We start from the raw sequence: 14,871 nt of genomic DNA, 5'->3' as shown, positions 1-14,871 counted from the left end.
GGGAGGAGAGGAGAGAGGGAGAGGATGGAGAAAGGCAGAGGAGAGAAGAGTGAGTGGGAGGGAAGAGAGCGTGAGGAGAAGAGGATGAGATAAGATAGGAGAGGTCATGCTATTATCACTAAGTGTTGGGTGATGGAGAGATATAGATGTGTGAGAGTTGGATGAGGGGTGATGAAGGGGGAGAAGATAGAGAGGGACAGATAACGACAGAGGAAGGAGGGAGCTACCCTGTAAACATTATTAGGAAATCCTTGTGAACTGAGTTGTGAAAATAATGAGTGTGTGATTGTGCGTCACAAAGGCTTGGCCTCTCTGTCGCTGCCACACTTCACTCTGGCATAGACAACAGCAAATGTCTCCCTAATCCATATCTCAACATCACATCTGGTCATTTTCCCAGCAACTGGTTATTGCAGAAAATCCGCAGTCAGATTTGAGAACATCCTTCAACTGAATGTAATAAATGTTGGACTTGAAAATACCTGGAAAGAACAACAATGGCCCTTAGCTGTGGCATTCATCTTTCAAGAGTCTGGTATTTCAGTTTGCCTAGCAAAGTTAATAAAAAATAGCTAGCTATGCTAACATTAGCTAGAAATGTTAATGAAAAATAGCTAGCTATGCTAACATTAGCTAGCAAAGTTTATAAAATATAGCTAGCAATGCTAACGTTAGCTAGCAAAGTTTATAAAATATAGCTAGCTATGCTAACGTTAGCTAGCAAAGTTTATAAAATATAGCTAGCTATGCTAACGTTAGCTAGCAAAGTTCATAATAAAAAATTGCGAGCAATTATGCATTTAGTCCTCTAGACCTTGACAAAAGGTTGTCCTATTAATTATTTGCCTCCTTTTTTGAAAATCCATCCACATTAATGCCCTTTAGAAGAAGTCTTCTATAGCTCACATTAATAATGCACCAAGAAGAATACCCAGTAGTGCATCAGTCCTAAAACAAACGTTAAAAAAACAATATTGTGACGAAAAGTGCAACCCATTATTAGTTATGCTTTACTGTGTTAGCCTACGGAGTAGGGGAGGGCAACTACGTAGCTGAATCAGGCTTGTTGGTGATGGGTTGGACCAAAACACTGCATGCACTGTAGCTCTTGCAGGAAAGGTTGCATCCCAAAATTGCACCATATTCCCTATTTAAGGCCCATAGGGCTCTGGTCAAAAGTAGTGCACTATATAGGGAATAGGGCTCTGGACTAAAGTAGTGTACAATATAGGGAATAGGGCTCTGGTCTAAAGTAGTGCACTATATAGGGAGTAGGGCTCTGGTTTAATGTTGTGCACTATATAGGGAATAGGGTGCCATTTGGGACACACTTTACTGCTCTCAGGGGGTCTTGTGATACGCAGGTAGAGGACGGATGAGATCGATACAGAAAGCTTTGCTCTCTTCAGCCTACAGCAATGACTCAAGTGGATTTCCCACTCCATGTTATCTGTCACTCCCTCTTTACATTAAACCATCCAATCCTATCTCTCTCTCTGTTGTCACTCCCTCTTTCCATTAAACCATCCAATCCTATCTCTCTCTCTGTTGTCACTCCCTCTCCATTAAACCATCCAATCCTATCTCTCTCTCTGTTGTCACTCCCTCTTTCCATTAAACCATCCAATCCTATCTCTCTCTCTGTTGTCACTCCCTCTTCATTAAACCATCCAATCCTACCTCTCTCTCTGTTGTCACTCCCTCTTCCCATTAAACCATCCAATCCTACCTCTCTCTCTGTTGTCACTCCCTCTTCATTAAACCATCCAATCCTACCTCTCTCTCTGTTGTCACTCCCTCTTCCCATTAAACCATCCAATCCTATCTCTCTCTCTGTTGTCACTCCCTCTCCATTAAACCATCCAATCTCTCTCTGCTCTTACTCTATTATATTATGACAGACCAGCTATATCTACTGTCTCTATTATAATATGACAGACCAGCTAGATCTGCTGTCTCTATTACATTATGACAGACCAGCTAGATCTACTGTCTCTATTATATTATGACAGACCAGCTAGATCTACTGTCTCTATTATATTATGACAGACCAGCTAGATCTGCTGTCTCTATGTCTCTATTATATTACAACAGACCAGCTATATCTACTGTCTCTATTATATTATGACAGACCAGCTAGATCTACTATCTCTATTATATTATGACAGACCAGGACATAATCTGAGATAGATCTACTGTCTATTATATTATGACAGACCAGCTAGATCTACTGTCTCTATTATATTTTGTCAGACCAGCTAGATCTACTGTCTCTATTATAATATGACAAAACAGGACATAATCTGCAGACCAAATGCAGATTCTCTCCTCAACAGGCAGTTCAAGAACTCCTACAGTTCTTTCTTTACATTCTTTCTCTCTCTCTCTCTCTCTCCCTTTCTTTCCCTCAGGCCATTTATAAAATGGTGTCGTCTGTGATGAAGATGCCGGAGGATGAGTCCACGCCGGAGAAGAGAACAGACAAGATCTTCAGACAGATGGACCTCAACAACGATGGTGAGAGAGAGGGAAAGGGAGGGAGGAGGGAAGGTAGGGTGTAACGGCGTTCTTCGTTTGTTGAAAGAGAGTCGGACCGAAATGCAGCGTGGTGGTTACTCATGACTTTAATGAAGAAATGACGATACATGAAATAACTATATACAAAAATACAAAACAACAAACGGAACGTGAAACCTAATTACACCCTATCTGGTGAAACTACACAGAGACAGGAACAATCACCCACCAACCTAATTACAGCCTATCTGGTGAAACTACACAGAGACAGGAACAATCACCCACCAAATACAAAGTGAAACTCAGGCTACCTAAATACGGTTCCCAATCCGAGACAACGAGAATCACCTGACTCTGATTGAGAACCGCCTCAGGCAGCCAAGCCTATACTAGACACACCCCTAATCAACCACAATCCCAATGCCTACAAAAACCCCAATAAGACAATACAATAACCCCATGTCACACCCTGGCCTGAACAAATAATTAAAGAAAACACAAACTACTAAGACCAAGGCGTGACATATGGAGAGACAAGGGAAGGGAAGGACAAATGAAGGGGGAGGATGGGTTGGGGTCACTGTCAGGTAGTTCTGAACAGTATTTATATTTCAGTTCTTCCCATAGTGAACCTAATGTTTCTCTTTCACGCTCTCTCTATTCTTGTTCTCTTCTTCTTTCTCTTCTCTGTCCTCTTAATATTCCCCTCCCTGCATCTCTTTTCCTTTCTCTCTCTCTCGCTCTCTCTCTCTCTCTCTCTCTCTCTCTCTCTCACTCTCTCCCTGTCTCACTTTGTCTCCCTGTCTGTCTCTCTCTCCCTGTCTCTCTCGCTCCCTATCTCTCTCTTTGTCTCTGTCTCTCTCTCTCTCTCTCACTCTCTCCCTGTCTCTCACTCTCTCCCTGTCTCTCTCTCTCCCCCTCCCCCCAGGTAAACTGTCCCTGGAGGAGTTCATTAAAGGTGCCAAAAGTGATCCCTCCATCGTGAGGCTACTCCAGTGTGACCCCAGCTCCGCCTCCCAGTTCTAATCCCGCCCACCTGGCCTGCCACATCCACCCCGGTTGCTATGGAAACGCTCAAATCAGTGCATGATGGTTCTCGTCTCTCATATCTTTTTGTTGTACAAGTTGGAAGAAGAGTTTTAAAATGAGATGAAACTAAAATCATTCAAAGTTGTTTTTTTAAGAATATAATTAAAAGAAGGGACATGCATAGATTATTATTAAGAAGATAATACAACAACTGAGAATACAAAAAACAAGGCGTTGCCAAGGCATTTCGTTGTCCGATGTGTTTTCCCGTCTCTCTCCGGATCCGGAAGGATGGAATTCTGCTGAGCTCCACTGCCTCACAACGCCGGGAAGTCCGTCGGCCATTTTTTACAGAGTCGGGAATTTTGGGGGAGAGAATTAAGGGAACATTCCATCCTGAGAACCATCCATGGCCCTCTGTGTTCTAATTATTCTGTTCAATAGATTCTGTTTCTCCTCCAATCAAGGCACAGCTTCTACAATTCTCTTACATGTTTATGTGTAAAAAGAATGCATATATATATATATATATGACATCATACAAAATGAATAGCCAAGTATATATCTGTCTTTTATGACTCGTTGCATTCAGAAGGCAGTATTATGTAACTGTGTTTGCTCAATATGAGACAGGGAAAGGAAAGGAGTTGGGAATTTTCCTACTAACTGATCTTCCACTGGGGGGGAAAAAGCTGTTGAAAATACCATTGGGTTTTTATTATTGATTGTTATTATTTTATTACATAGTAATGTTTTTCCTTCTCATGTTGTTTACTTATATTGATTCATTTGAATCATTGTGGTTGTATTTTTGATTTTGCCATTGAAGACGATCGTAACCCAATACTGGAGAAGTATCGAAAGAAAGAAAGAAAGAAAGATAGATAGATAGATAGATAGATAGATAGATAGATAGATAGATAGATAGATAGATAGATAGATAGATAGAGAAATAGAAAGATACTTGGATAATGACTTGTCTTTGGAGACCGTCTGTCTCATATCTGTCCACGATGGAAAGGGAAAACGAAGAACATTTGATTACATAATGCATTTGATCAACGAAACCGGTAGCAGCAAATCATATCATTTGAGCCGCCACGAGTGTATGTATGCATGCATGCATGTGTGTGTGTGTGTGTGTGTATGTCTGAGTGTGTGTGTGCATGTGTGTACAGTATGCATGTGTACAGTTTGTGTATGTCCAGGCTAACTTAACAGTCTAATCAATAATGTTGTTTATTGACATGTAATATAAAGTATTTAAAGGTTATTTATTAGAACACTTTATTACATCACTGAGCAGTAAAGTCGTCACATTGTCAACAAACACCGCATGGTACACAAGAACAACAACAACAACAACAACACAGGAAATATGATTAGTAGCTTTTCTCTCTTCAGCAGTACTCTTACTGTAGCCTACCAGACCACTCTTACTGTAGCCTACCAGACCACTCTTACTGTAGCCTACCAGACCACTCTTACTGTAGCCTACCAGACCACTCTTACTGTAGCCTACCAGACCACTCTTACTGTAGTCTACCAGACCACTCTTACTGTAGTCTACCAGACCACTCTTACTGTAGCCTACCAGACCACTCTTACTGTAGTCTACCAGACCACTCTTACTGTAGCCTACCAGACCACTCTTACTGTAGCCTACCAGACCACTCTTACTGTAGCCTACCAGACCACGCTTACTGTAGTCTACCAGACCACTCTTACTGTAGCCTACCAGACCACTCTTACTGTAGCCTACCAGACCAATCTTACTGTAGCCTACCAGACCACTCTTACTGTAGCCTACCAGACCACTCTTACTGTAGCCTACCAGACCACTCTTACTGTAGCCTACCAGACCACTCTTACTGTAGCCTACCAGACCACTCTTACTGTAGCCTACCAGACCACTCTTACTGTAGCCTACCAGACCACTCTTACTGTAGCCTACCAGACCACTCTCACTGTAGCCTACCAGACCACTCTTACTGTAGCCTACCAGACCACTCTTACTGTAGCCTACCAGACCACTCTTACTGTAGCCTACCAGACCACTCTTACTGTAGCCTACCAGACCACTCTTACTGTAGTCTACCAGACCACTCTTACTGTAGCCTACCAGACCACTCTTACTGTAGCCTACCAGACCACTCTTACTGTAGCCTACCAGACCAATCTTACTGTAGCCTACCAGACCACTCTTACTGTAGCCTACCAGACCACTCTTACTGTAGCCTACCAGACCACTCTTACTGTAGCCTACCAGACCACTCTTACTGTAGCCTACCAGACCACTCTTACTGTAGCCTACCAGACCACTCTTACTGTAGTCTACCAGACCACTCTTACTGTAGCATACCAGACCACTCTTACTGTAGCCTACCAGACCACTCTTACTGTAGTCTACCAGACCACTCTTACTGTAGCCTACCAGACCACTCTTACTGTAGTCTACCAGACCACTCTTACTGTAGCCTACCAGACCACTCTTACTGTAGCCTACCAGACCACTCTTACTGTAGCCTACCAGACCACTCTTACTGTAGCCTACCAGACCACTCTTACTGTAGTCTACCAGACCACTCTTACTGTAGACTACCAGACCACTCTTACTGTAGCCTACCAGACCACTCTTACTGTAGTCTACCAGACCACTCTTACTGTAGACTACCAGACCACTCTTACTGTAGCTTACCAGACCACTCTTACTGTAGCCTACCAGACCACTCTTACTGTAGCCTACCAGACCACTCTTACTGTAGTCTACCAGACCACTCTTACTGTAGCCTACCAGACCACTCTTACTGTAGCCTACCAGACCACTCTTACTGTAGCCTACCAGACCACTCTTACTGTAGTCTACCAGACCACTCTTACTGTAGCCTACCAGACCACTCTTACTGTAGTCTACCAGACCACTCTTACTGTAGCCTATCAGACCACTCTTACTGTAGCCTACCAGACCACTCTTACTGTAGCCTACCAGACCACTCTTACTGTAGTCTACCAGACCACTCTTACTGTAGCCTACCAGACCACTCTTACTGTAGCCTACCAGACCACTCTTACTGTAGTCTACCAGACCACTCTTACTGTAGCCTACCAGACCACTCTTACTGTAGCCTACCAGACCACTCTTACTGTAGCCTACCAGACCACTCTTACTGTAGCCTACCAGACCACTCTTACTGTAGCCTACCAGACCACTCTTACTTTAGCCTACCAGACCACTCTTACTTTAGCCTACCAGACCACTCTTACTGTAGCCTACCAGACCACTCTTACTGTAGCCTACCAGACCACTCTTACTGTAGCCTACCAGACCACTCTTACTGTAGCCTACCAAACCACTCTTACTGTAGCCTACCAGACTACACACAGAAGATGCATGTCCTGTCTTTGCGCACTCGTGTGTGTGTGTGTCCGTGTGTGCCACTTTGAGACACCCTTTCCCTCCATCCCTCCTTCCCTCCCTCGTCTCCTAGACATAGAGAACACACTAAGGGCTTCATTGTCATTCTCAATCCCAATGCGTTTGTGTTATCTTCCTATGTGTACTTAGCCAACAGGCAGTAGGTAGAGTTGTTTTAAGACACTGATCACCAAGAAAAATGTGTCCCAAATGACACCCTATTCCCTATATAGTGCACTACTTTTGACCAAGGCCACATAGGGCTCTGGACGAGTGCATATTTCAGAATGTATACTGCACTGCACCTCTGCTAATGGTCTCCCAGTGTCACTGCCCCCTGCTGGTTGGATGAGGAACAGTCGCTGCTACACTGCTGCTAAATTATTTGACAGGTTTTCCAGAAATCTCAGTAGGAAGATTGTCAGATTTCCTGCTGATTCCAGGGATTTTTCCAACCGGGATTTCTGGAAAAAGCTGGACATTTTGGAGAAGTTACCAGAATTTTGCAACCCTATTCCGTTCTACCAACCCCTCTTCTATACAGTCCCACCTACCCCTCTTGTATAGCATTCTACCTACCCCTCTTCTATTCCGTCCTACCTACCCCTCTTCTATACCATTCTACCTACCCCTTTTCTATTCCGTCCCACCTACCCCTCTTCTATTCCGTCCTACCTACCCCTCTTCTATACCGTCCTACCTACCCTCTTCTATACCGTCCTACCTACCCCTCTTCTATACCGTCTACCTACCCCTCTTCTATACCGTCTACCTACCCCTCTTCTATTCCGTCCTACATACCCCTCTTCTATACCGTCCCACCTACCCCTCTTCTATACTGTCCTACCTACCCCTCTTCTATTCCGTCCCACCTACCCCTCTTCTATACCGTCCTACCTACCCCTCTTCTATACCGTTCTACCTACCCCTCTTCTATACCCTTCTACCTACCCCTCTTCTATACCGTCCCACCTACCCCTCTTCTATACCGTTCTACCTACCCCTCTTCTATACCGTCCCACCTACCCCTCTTCTATACCGTTCTACCTACCCCTCTTCTATACCGTCCCACCTGCCCCTCTTCTATACCGTCCCACCTACCCCTCTTCTATACCGTTCTACCTACCCCTCTTCTATACCGTCCCACCTGCCCCTCTTCTATACCGTCCCACCTGCCCCTCTTCTATACCGTCCTACCTACCCCTCTTCTATACCGTCCCACCTACCCTCTTCTATACCGTTCTACCTACCTCTCTTCTATACCGTCCCACCTGCCCCTCTTCTATACCGTCCCACCTGCCCCTCTTCTATACCGTCCTACCTACCCCTCTTCTATACCGTCCCACCTACCCCTCTTCTATACCGTTCTACCTACCCCTCTTCTATACCATCCCACCTACCCCTCTTCTATACCGTTCTACCTACCCCTCTTCTATACCGTCCCACCTACCCCTCTTCTATACCGTCCTACCTACCCTCTTCTATACCGTCCCACCTGCCCCCTCTTCTATACCGTTCTACCTACCCCTCTTCTATACCGTCCCACCTACCCCTCTTCTATACCGTCCCACCTACCCCTCTTCTATACCGTCCTACCTACCACTCTTCTATACCGTCCTACCTACCCCTCTTCTATACCGTCCTACCTGCCCCTCTTCTATACCGTTCTACCTACCCCTCTTCTATACCGTCCTACCTACCCCTCTTCTATACCGTCCCACCTGCCCCTCTTCTATACCGTCCCACCTACCCCTCTTCTATACCGTCCTACCTGCCCCTCTTCTATACCGTTCTACCTACCCCTCTTCTATACCGTTCTACCTACCCCTCTTCTATACCGTCCCACCTACCCCTCTTCTATACCGTCCCACCTACCCCTCTTCTATACCGTCCCACCTGCCCCTCTTCTATACCGTCCCACCTACCCCTCTTCAATTCCCACTGCCTCTAAAACTGGTACCTTCAGTTGGATCAATATAATTATTATTATTTTCTGTTGCATGAAAACCTCCAGCAAAGATTGTGATGTTTCTTCCTGTTTTGACCCGAATCAATGACAAATATACCTTGTGTATTTCCAACATGTGTGTGTCTGTTTTTTTTCTCCTTTGGGTTCATTTTAAGATTTGTGATTCGGGTTGAGTTTATTAATTAGAGTAAAAAATGCAAAATATCAAATTATAGACCATATTAAGTGTTCCTTATGACAAGAAAAGTATTTTTAGTTTGACTCCATTTCTCTCTGAACATTTAGTTATCTTGTGCTCTGACATGTCTTACAATGTTATTACTACACGGGAGAGTGACTGCTGTGTGTGTGTGGTAACTCTGGTCCTGTCAGACCATAGTGTGCTAACATCAGGCATTACACTGGGATATTTTAAAGGCATTTCGAAGTGTGACACAAAAATGATGTTTACTGTGACACACACAATTGATGTTGAAATCTTCCCGAAATCCTAATTAATGTAAGTAAGATAACATTTAGTGAAACGATTCAGGAATTTTATTTAGGAAAAATAAATACGATATTCATATACAAACACTTTCTTTGGGGGGGAGGGACTCCAATGGGGTGGGGGGGACTCCAATGGGGTGGGGGGGACTCCAATGGGGTGGGGGGACTCCAATGGGGTGGGGGGACTCCAATGGGGTGGGGGCGACTCCAATGGGGTGGGGGGACTCCAATGGGGTGGGGGGACTCCAATGGGGTGGGGGGCGACTCCAATGGGGTGGGGGGACTCCAATGGGGTGGGGGCGACTCCAATGGGGTGGGGGGACTCCAATGGGGTGGGGGGACTCCAATGGGGTGGGGGGGACTCCAATGGGTGGAGGGGACTCCAATGGGGTGGGGGGGACTCCAATGGGGTGGGGGGGCTCCAATGGGGTGGGGGGGACTCCAATGGGGTGGGGGGGACTCCAATGGGGTGGGAGGGGACTCCAATGGGTTGGGGGGGCTCCAATGAGGTGGGAGGGGACTCCAATGGGGTGGGGGGGACTCCAATGGGGTGGGGATTGGGGTGGGGGGACTCCAATGGGGTGGGGGGGACTCCAATTGCTGGATGACACATAGCCGTTTGAACAACACACACAAGAACCACAGAGCCATGTTAAAGAATAGAACATGAAGAACCCTGTCCTGCGAGACAGACAGCATCCATCCCAAAATGACACCCTGAAAACAAGGAAAAATATTTGCCCCCTGTTTTATGATTTTCTCTATTTTTGCATATTTTTGATACTGAATGTGAATCAAATCATCAACCAAAACCTAATATTAGATAAAAGGGAACCTGAGTGAACGAATAACAACAATATACTCATTCATTTAATGACATGGGTCCCACAATTTCTGATGAAAACTAAAACACTGCATTCCACAGTAAGAACCTCATACCAATGGTCAAGCATGGTGGTGGTGGTGTGATGGTTTGGAGATGCTTTGCTGCCTCAGGACCTGGACGACTTGCCTTAATAGAAGGAACCATGAATTCTGCTCTGTATCAGAAAATTCTACAGGAGGATGTCAGGCCTTCTGTTTGTGAGCTGAAGCACAGCTGTGTCATGCAGTAAGACAATGATCCAAAACACACAATCAAGTCTACATGAAAATGGCTAAAACGCAATAAATTTGGAATGGCCTAGTCAATGTCCAGACCTAATCCCAATTGAGATGCTGTGGCAGGACTTGAAATGAGTAGTTCAGGCTTGAAAACCCACAAATGTCACTGAGTTAAAGCAGTTATGCATGGAAGAGTGGGCCAAAATTCCTCCACAGTGACGTGAGAGACTGATCAACAACTACAGGAAGTGGTTGGTTGGAGTCACTGCAGCTAAAGGTAGACTGATCAACAACTACAGGAAGTGGTTGGTTGGAGTCATTGCAGCTAAAGGTGGACTGATCAACAACTACAGGAAGTGGTTGGTTGGAGTCACTGCAGCTAAAGGTGGACTGATCAACATCTACAGGAAGTGGTTGGTTGGAGTCACTGCAGCTAAAGGTGGACTGATCAACAACTACAGGAAGTGGTTGGTTGGAGTCACTGCAGCTAAAGGTGGACTGATCAACAACTACAGGAAGTGGTTGGTTGGAGTCACTGCAGCTAAAGGTGGACTGATCAACAACTACAGGAAGTGGTTGGTTGGAGTCACTGCAGCTAAAGGTGGACTGATCAACAACAACAGGAAGTGGTTGGTTGGAGTCACTGCAGCTAAAGGTGGACTGATCAACAACAACAGGAAGTGGTTGGTTGGAGTCACTGCAGCTAAAGGTAGACTGATCAACAACTACAGGAAGTGGTTGGTTGGAGTCACTGCAGCTAAAGGTGGACTGATCAACTACAGGAAGTGGTTGGTTGGAGTCACTGCAGCTAAAGGTAGACTGATCAACAACTACAGGAAGTGGTTGGTTGGAGTCACTGCAGCTAAAGGTAGACTGATCAACAACAGGAAGTGGTTGGTTGGAGTCACTGCAGCTAAAGGTAGACTGATCAACAACTACAGGAAGTGGTTGGTTGGAGTCACTGCAGCTAAAGGTAGACTGATCAACAACAGGAAGTGGTTGGTTGGAGTCACTGCAGCTAAAGGTAGACTGATCAACAACAGGAAGTGGTTGGTTGGAGTCACTGCAGCTAAAGGTGGACTGATCAACAACAGGAAGTGGTTGCCTGGAGTCATTGCAGCTAAAGGTGGACTGATCAACAACAGGAAGTGGTTGGTTGGAGTCACTGCAGGTAAAGGTGGACTGATCAACAACAGGAAGTGGCACAACCACGTATTGAGTGTAAAGGGGCAATTATTTTTTCACACCGGGGCATTATTACCGGGGCATTATTACCGGGGCATTATTACCGGGGCATTATTACCGGGGCATTGGGTGTCGTATAACTTTGTTTAACCCTTGTGTTGTCCCAAGGGTAAAAAAAAAGACCCGCAACTATGTTTAACAGCAGAGAAAACCCCCTCAATTATATTTTTTCACTTGAAATTTGATGACTTTTCCTAAAGGTGACCACAACATTAGAAAAAGTGAAAGATCGCCTTTGTTCATATTTCCGTTAAAGCTGTACACCATCAGGGTACAAAGGTTGTCTTAAGGTCATTTTTGACCCAGCAGTTATACAATAATTTACACACCACAAAAACCACAAAGACACAAAAACACAATGAGAAATTGAGATTGTGTGCTACTGATTGAACTCAGCCAGTAGCTGAAGAGGAAAATCACCATGGTTGGCATAGTTAGAAAGAACGAACCTGAGCTCCCCCCTGCACTCCTCGAAACAAAGGGGAAAGAGACCTTCTCATCAAAGTTTGCCTTCACCCCCACCACCACTCTAGTTTCTTACCTCCCAAAGAGGAACAAGAATGTGGTCCTCCTGAGCACACTGCACAAAACGGCTGAGATCAGTGATGGTGAGGACAGGAAGCCAGCCATCATCCTGGACTACAACCACAGCAAAGGAGGTGTGGACAACCTGGACAAGGTGATTAGAACTTACAGCTGCAGGAGGATGACTGCCCCCCCCCCCCCGCTGGCCCCTGTTCATCTTCCATAACATCGTTGATGTGTCCTCATACAATGCCTTCATGATATGGAACAAGATCAACCCTACCTGGATGCCTGATAAGCGGAACAGGAGGAGAGTGTTCCTGGAGCAGCTGGGAAAGGCACTTGTAACCCTACACATTCAAAGAAGGGAGCGCCTCCCCCGCACAGCAGCCTCTGCAGCGCTTGTGAAAGCTGTTCAGGTGGCTAAATCTTGTCCTGATCCACCTGAGGCCGCAGCTTGGGCAGGCAAGAGGGGGAGATTCTGCCCCCCAAAGGAGAACTGTTAAACACATACTATGTGCTGCACATGTGAGAAATACATCTGCAAAGTCCATGCACACACACACCTGCATACTGTCCTACATGTGATAATTAGAGTTGATTGATTTACAGTGCCTACAGTGCGAAAAGTATTCCATGATAGCGCCACCAGGCGCAGTGTGGTATACGTACATTCTCTTGTTAATGAATGAACAAAAACAACCAAACAACCAAACGAAACGTGAAGCTATACAAACTAGTGCTGAAAGGCAACTAAACATAGACAAGATCCCACAACTAACAATGGGGAAAAAATGGCTACCTAAATATGATCCCCAATCATAGACAGCAATAAACAGCTGTCTCTGATTAGGAACCATATCAGGCCAACATAGACAAAAAAAAACACTAGATGACAAAAACCCTAGACATACAACAACTAGAGTACCCACCCTGACCTAACAAAAATATATAGAAACAGAGATATCTAAGGTCAGGGCGTGACACCTGCAGCAAAGCACCCCCACAACATGATGCTGCCACCCCCGTGCTTCACGGGTGGGATGATGTTCTTCAGCTTGAAAGCCTCCCCCTTTTCCCTCCAAACATAATGATGATCATTATCGCCAAGCAGTTATTTTTTTGTTTCATCAGACTAGAGAACATTTCTCCAAAAAGTACGATCTTTGTTCCCATGTGCAGTTGCAAACCACAGTCTTGACTTTTTTATGGCGGTTTTGGAGCAGTGGCTTCTTCCTTGCTGAGCGGCCTACGTCGATATAGGACTCGTTTTCGTGTAGATAAAGACACTTTTGTACCTGTTTCCTCCAGCATCTTCACAAGGTCCTTTGCTGTTGTTCTGGGATTGATTTGCACTTTTCACACCAAAGTACGTTCATCTCTAGGAGACTGAAAATGTCTCCTTCCTGAGTGGTATGACAGCTGCGTGGTCCCATGGTGTTCATACTTGCGTACTATTGTTTGTACAGATTAACGTGGTGCCTTCAGGCGTTTGGAATTTGCTCCCAAGGATGAACCAGGCTTGTGGAGGTCTACCATTTTTTTCTGAGGTCTTGGCTGATTTCTTTTGATTTTCCCATGATGTCAAGTAAAGAGGCACTGAGTTTGAAGGTAGACCTTGAAATACATCCACAGGTACACCTCCAATTGACTCAAATGATGTCAATCAGCCTATAAGAAGCTTCTAATGCCATGACATCATTTTCTGGAATTTTCCAAGCTGTTTAAAGGCACAGTCAACTTAGTGTATGTAAACTTCTGACCCACTGGAATTGTGATACAGTGAATTATATGTGAAATAATCTGTCTGTAAACAATTGCTGGAAAAATGACTTGTGTCATGCACAAAGTATTGTCCTAACTGACTTGCCAAAACTATAATTTGTTAACAAGAAATTTGTGAAGTGGTTGAAATAATGAGTCTTAATGACTCCAACCTAAGTGTATGTAAACTTCAGACTTCAACTGTATATACATCTGTTCTGAAAGGCTCCAGAGCCTGCAACACCACTAAGCAAGGGGCACCACCAAGCAAGCTGCACCATGAAGACCAAGGAGCTCTCCAAACAGGTCAGGGACAAAGTTGTGGAGAAGTACAGATCAGGGTTGGGTTATAAAAAAATATCCGAAACTTTGAACATCCCACGGAGCACCATTAAATCCATTATTAAAAAATGGAAAGAATAGGGCATCACAACAAACCTGCCAAGAGAGGGCCGCCCTGCAAAACTCATAGACCAGGCAAGGAGGGCATTAATCAGAGAGGCAACAACGAGCCCAGAGCTTCAAAGCTCCACAATGGAGATCGGAGTATCTGTCCATAGGACCACTATAAGCCGTACTCTCCACAGAGCTGGGCTTTACGGAAGAGTGGCCAGAAAATAAACATTGCTTAAAGAAAAAAATAAGCAAACACGTTTGGTGTTCGCCAAACGGTTAGTGGGAGACTTCCCTGTCACGCCCTGACCTTAGTTATCTTTGTTTTCTTTATTATTTTGGTTAGGTCAGGGTGTGACAAGGGGTGGTTTTTTTGTGTTTGCCCCTGTCTAGGGTTTTTGTATGTTCATGGGGTTGATTA

General features: G+C 45.0%; 1 protein-coding gene across 1 annotated transcript in view; it reads left to right on the top strand.

Moving 5' to 3' along the window:
* Positions 1–9,042, top strand: part of LOC109884033 (hippocalcin-like protein 1) — an 82,351-nt gene extending 73,309 nt beyond the window's left edge. Inside the window, exons 4-5 of the mRNA XM_031789085.1 lie at positions 2,412–2,517; positions 3,446–9,042. Of these exons, the coding sequence (XP_031644945.1) occupies positions 2,412–2,517; positions 3,446–3,543 (204 nt within the window). The 3' untranslated portion in view covers positions 3,544–9,042. The remainder of the gene's footprint in view (positions 1–2,411; positions 2,518–3,445) is intronic.
* Positions 9,043–14,871: the final 5,829 nt, after the last annotated feature.

Source organism: Oncorhynchus kisutch, linkage group LG14 (genome assembly GCF_002021735.2).
Source record: "Oncorhynchus kisutch isolate 150728-3 linkage group LG14, Okis_V2, whole genome shotgun sequence".
Lineage (NCBI taxonomy): Eukaryota > Metazoa > Chordata > Actinopteri > Salmoniformes > Salmonidae > Oncorhynchus > Oncorhynchus kisutch.
This window is presented reverse-complemented; position numbering and strand designations above follow the sequence as displayed.